The sequence below is a fragment of the Electrophorus electricus genome, chromosome 20 (genome assembly GCF_041902795.1).
Source record: "Electrophorus electricus isolate QZ-2024a chromosome 20, ASM4190279v1, whole genome shotgun sequence".
Lineage (NCBI taxonomy): Eukaryota > Metazoa > Chordata > Actinopteri > Gymnotiformes > Gymnotidae > Electrophorus > Electrophorus electricus.
In genome coordinates, this window is record NC_137516.1 from 4,410,001 (window position 1) to 4,415,000 (window position 5,000).

The 5,000-nt window shown below is 50.8% G+C and overlaps 1 protein-coding gene across 1 annotated transcript in view; it reads right to left on the reverse strand.

Annotated features, from left to right (window-relative positions):
* Positions 1–1,333: 1,333 nt before the first annotated feature.
* The window catches only part of fzd10 (frizzled class receptor 10), a 3,715-nt gene continuing 48 nt past the window's right edge, over positions 1,334–5,000 (reverse strand). The window contains exon 1 of the mRNA XM_027022061.3: positions 1,334–5,000. This exon is cut by the window's right edge and continues 48 nt beyond it. Coding sequence (XP_026877862.3) covers positions 2,259–4,025 — 1,767 coding nt within the window. The 5' untranslated portion in view covers positions 4,026–5,000 and the 3' untranslated portion in view covers positions 1,334–2,258.

Sequence of the window (5,000 nt, forward strand, 5' to 3'; positions counted from 1 at the left end):
ACATGACATCAAGACAGGGCATGTCTTAAAATGGAGTTCTCTTATAGTTCTCTCTCTCTCTCTCTCTCTCTCTCTCTCTCTCTCTCTCTCTCTCTCTCTCTCTCTCTCTCTCACACACACACACACAGCAATTAGACTGAGCTTCTTTTCTGAGCTGCATAGCCCAGAGGCCAGACTCACCTGAGTCTACACTCAGCATCTCTGAACTGAAGCTAGTGAACCAGAGGACAGACGCGCCGGAGTCAATACAGGCCAACCTTCACTTCAGGAGCTCAGGATGAACCACAGACGCTCACTCTTCTACAAGAATCCTGGACCCAAGCCCCAGACCTCCATGTTCTCAGACAGGCTATTAGGACGTGAGTAGTACCATCGGATGCAATGTTCGGGGTTGATTTCTGAGCATACTGACAATGGTAGAAGGCAAACAAACAAACAAGTGCACGTGCTGGTGAGATCACCTTCCTCCCCACAACAGACCACACCTTTCTAGCTGACGCCCATTTTGAAGTTATGCAATATTATTTTATTTGCTTACATAAACTTGTATAATCCTTGCGGAACTCTTGAACGGTGAATGTGGTGCTCTGTAAACATTTCTCAAAACCTGGCAGCTTTAACTTTAAAAGCCCGGCCGGAGTGCGGCCACGCCGAAAGTGCTGGCTATCAGAGTCACGGACGCCAGCTGATGCGTTTGAAGTCCCCCCGCGTTTCTCGTGGAGGATTCTCACTGTACGGGGCGCTTCAGAGGTTGCCGACACAAAAGCCTGAATGGCTGTTCGTCCCGACTGCGGCGTCATAAGGAGAGAGAGGTGTCTTTCCGCCTTCCCGCTGCAACGCTGACACACTTTCGCGCTCGCTGTATCGCGACGGGCGAAACGCCATCCTCGTTTACATCAAAGTGTTCGAACCTGAAGTGGCCTGATTTGATGTTACAATTAAACCACAGGAAAACGGAGAGAAAAAAAATACCTGCAGGCCCAAAACACTTTAAAGCCTTGGCTCGCTAAGTGTTTAGAAGTGGGACGTGGAAGTGAATAGATTCGTCTTAATAAGAGTGGAATATGAAAGGCATTTCTAAAGTGGTCGATTTTTAAGCAAAAGCGAAAAAAGGTTCTTAAAACGTAGCTTTTTATAATCTTTCTGATGCCATCAAATTCTTTCTCATGTTAGTCATCTCTCTCCATTCCGAGCTAAACAAGGCTAGCTTGAGAAGGAAGACGTGTCCGATTAAAACCGATGAAAATCTTGCCTTCTCCTTTCACTTGCGAAGGAAACAACTGTTCAACACCAAACACAAAGAAAGTTTCCAAACTAGAAGGTTTTTATTTACTCTTACAAAATATGATTTTTTTTTTTTTAGAAATATACACAAAAGTATCTTTGTGCAACCAAAGAAAAAGAGCTCAGTATAACAAAACAAACCGTGGAGGCGGGATTAAAATCCCACCGTAAAAAACACCCCATCCCCCCCAATCGAAAGGCCTCTGTCCTTGTCGGCAATATTTAGTGCTTGTAAATTTGCTCCGCGGCACGGAAGGGCTTCACAAAGGCCGGTTCGTTCTGGGACGAAGCTTCGGCCGACAGCTGCTCCCCAATGTCAGAGGACATCAGAGGGCAGGGGTGCAGGAAACATGGCCTTCATTTCCACTGAAGGGCCGCGGGGACACGCAGACGGGCACCAGCACCCCCCTATTCACGGCCATTGTTCGCGAAACCTCTGTAGTGCCTTTCATTGGCCCCTACAGTAATAAGAGTCTTTTTTCTCTCTGTCAGAGGGAAACATCTATTGCACATGATACAGGCATTCCCAGTGACACGTCGATAAAGAGGGATTGCACCCTCTTTCCTCTTTGTTTAAGAACAAAAACAAAAACAAAACAATACAACAGCGACAACAACAACAGCAAAAAAACAAACAAACAAAAAACAAACCTTTTTCAATTGCCACAAAAGTTCGGTAAGTACATAAGTAGTGCCAGTAGGAGAGCCAGACTAAGCACTGCACTCGTTCACACTTAAACTGAAAACAGAAATGTCAGTGTTCAGCACACTCCTGCTTTTTTTTTTTTGTTTTTTGAGGTTTGCATAAAATAAATGTGAACTTGGTCTTGGAAAATAAACGGAACTGCTGTCTGGGTCTGTGAGATTCCACAAAACCGTGTTCCTTTGCTTTGTGTGCGTATATGTTTGGAGTCTGTGAGGTCCCGTGTAAATGTGCCTGTTCGCTGTGTGTGCACACGTGCTCACACACGTGCTCACACACACGTGGCCAGAGGTCCTGCAGGCTCATACTTTGTCTTGTGCCCCTTGAGCGCCGGGTGAGGCTTCAGGTAGGGTCCGGCGCCCGTGAACACGCATGCTGCCTTCCTCCTCGTCCTCTTCCTCAGCTTCCGGCTGAAGACGTTCTGCCAGGACTGCAGGGTCTTGGAGGTCCAGATCCACATGCCACCGGTGATGCCCACCACCAGCAGCATGAAGTTCTTCACCATGAAGATCTCCACAGCTGGGATGGAGCTCTTCATAGTGCACTCCTCACCGCCGCCACCGCCGCCCCCTACTGCCTCTGCGCAGCGCTGCTCTCCTGCCAGAACTTCCCAGTAGTCCATGTTGAGGCGCTCGTAGAAGTAGCACGCTATGACACAGGTGGCAGGGACAGTGTAGAGCACAGAGAAGACGCCGATTCGCACCATCAGCTTCTCCAGCTTGTCTGTGTTCTCGCCCTCGGTCTTCATCACCTGGCGGATGTGGAAGAGCGCCACGAACCCTGAGAGCAGGAAGGACGTGCCCACCACCAGGTAGCAGGACAGCGGGATCAGGACGAAGCCCGTCAGGGCCTTCACATCCATGCTACCCACGTAGCACACGCCCGTCAGCTCGTCGCCTGCCACCTTCCTCATGACGAGGATGAGGATGGTCTTAATGGCTGGGATGGCCCAGGCGGCTAGATGGAAGTAGCTGCTGTTGGCCTCGATGGCCTCGTGACCCCACTTCTTACCGGCGGCCAGGAACCAGGTGAGCGTGAGGATGACCCACCACAGTGAGCTGGCCATGCCGAAGTAGTAGAGGATGAGGAAGACGATGGTGCAGCCCGTGCTCTCCAGCCCCTCCTGGATGATGTACTGGACGCCGCCGTCGCGGTCGCACGCCACGTTCTCTGCCCCGACGAAGAGCCGGATGAGGTAGCCCACGGAGTAGACACAGTAGGACATGGAGAGGAAGATGATGGGCCGCTCGGGGTACCTGAAGCGCTGCGGGTCAATGAGGAAGGTGAGCACGGTGAAGGCGCTGGAGACGAAGCACAGGATGGACCACACGGTCATCCAGACCAGCGAGAAGCGCTTGTCCGCCTGGCTCCAGTACACGTCCACTTTGGGGGAGCACTTGGGAGCGCACGACTCGCTCTTCTGCACATAGTGGAACTTCCCGGTGTTGCCGCAGGTATCCTTGCCCACCTTCTCCTTAACGGGAAGCTCCCGGCTGTTCCCGGAGCGAGCTGGCCGCGAGTCCGGCGGCTGGGTGTGGGTGCCCTTAGCGGGGTCGTCGCTCCCATTGCTAGGAGCTTCCATGCACAGGAAGTTAGGGTCGTTCTTGTTGGGCAGCCTGGAGCAGTCCAGCGAGTCTGGCCAGTAGAAGTTGAACTGCTCCATGATGGGCGAGCACCTCTGTCGGGCCTGCTCGCACATCACACGGCATGCGGGGATGGGCGTGGACACCTGTTCCGTGCACATGGGTGCATAGAGGGAGCACAGGAAAAAGCGTAGGTGGCTATGGCAACCGAACTCGATCAGCGGAGCGAATTCGTGCAGCTTGATGGCTGCCTCACCCTGGTCCTCGTGGCCCATTAAGTTGGGCATGACAGTCAGGTTGTAGCCGATGTCCTTGCAGAGGGGGATGGCGATCTCCTGGCACCTGCCATCGCCCGACCGCTCGCCGTCCATGGAGCCGATGGCGAAGCACGGCCCAGACACGCACAGCAGGAGCAGAAGGCTGAGAATACTCCACGGAGAAGCGAAGGGAGTCATTTTCTCCCCGTGGATTAACTCATGTATTTTTGTGGGTTAAGACAGGTTGGCTGCAGGACAGGTTCGTTAAGTTTGCTGATGTGCGAATCTGAGTCACAAGACGAAAATAAGTCCGTGGGACAGTTAACGCACTTAACGACAGCTACGTATTAGTTCAGACGCAGACGACGAGTAAATACTTCGATCAAGAAGTAGACATCCTTCACGAAGAAAATGTCAGAGCGTCCGCTATAAAAAACCAACGCTTCCCATGGGGAACGCCAACGGAGAATCCTTCGTCCATCGCATTTATCTAAACTGATTTCTTATTACTGATGTGTTACTGATAACGCAGCTAGTGTCTTTTACCGGTTTGCCAACAAATCCGATCCGAGGATTCCTGCTTCTGCCGGGCAGTAAGACGGTCCGGTAATCCTCTAAAAGTGCCCAGACTTTTCAGTTTGTGATCATTCGGCTGGCGCTCCTGCTATGACCGCAAAGACACAAACGCGAACAGCAAAAATACAGACACGAAGAGTAATCCTTAATGCAACCATGCGCCCAAGTATTGCAAAAACAAGATTTCTTTTTTTAAATGTAAAAACCCAGATAACATTAGATCGTGAATTAGTCCGCAGGCGTTAAGTGGAGCGGATCTCCGAAGACTTTGGTGCTCCGTGTGACTTGCACGTAGCTGTGCGCGGTGTGCGCTTCAGTGCGCTACCGTCCCGTGCTAACCTGCCAAAAGATCCGCCTTCAAAGACAGCTGCTTTGCATAAGAAAGCTGCAACTGACACGGTGATTATCCCCAAAGCCCCGCAAAACAGCCCGCAGGACCTTTTAAAATCTAAACAACATCTTAAAAAACATTTTTAAACATTTTTATTCTATTTATTTATTTATTTTACCAGAGATCATAGCAAAGTGCTCCTTGACCGTTTGTGGTTTCCACCGACAACAAGTATTTGGTCGCGAAAACGAAGTGTCAAAATATGC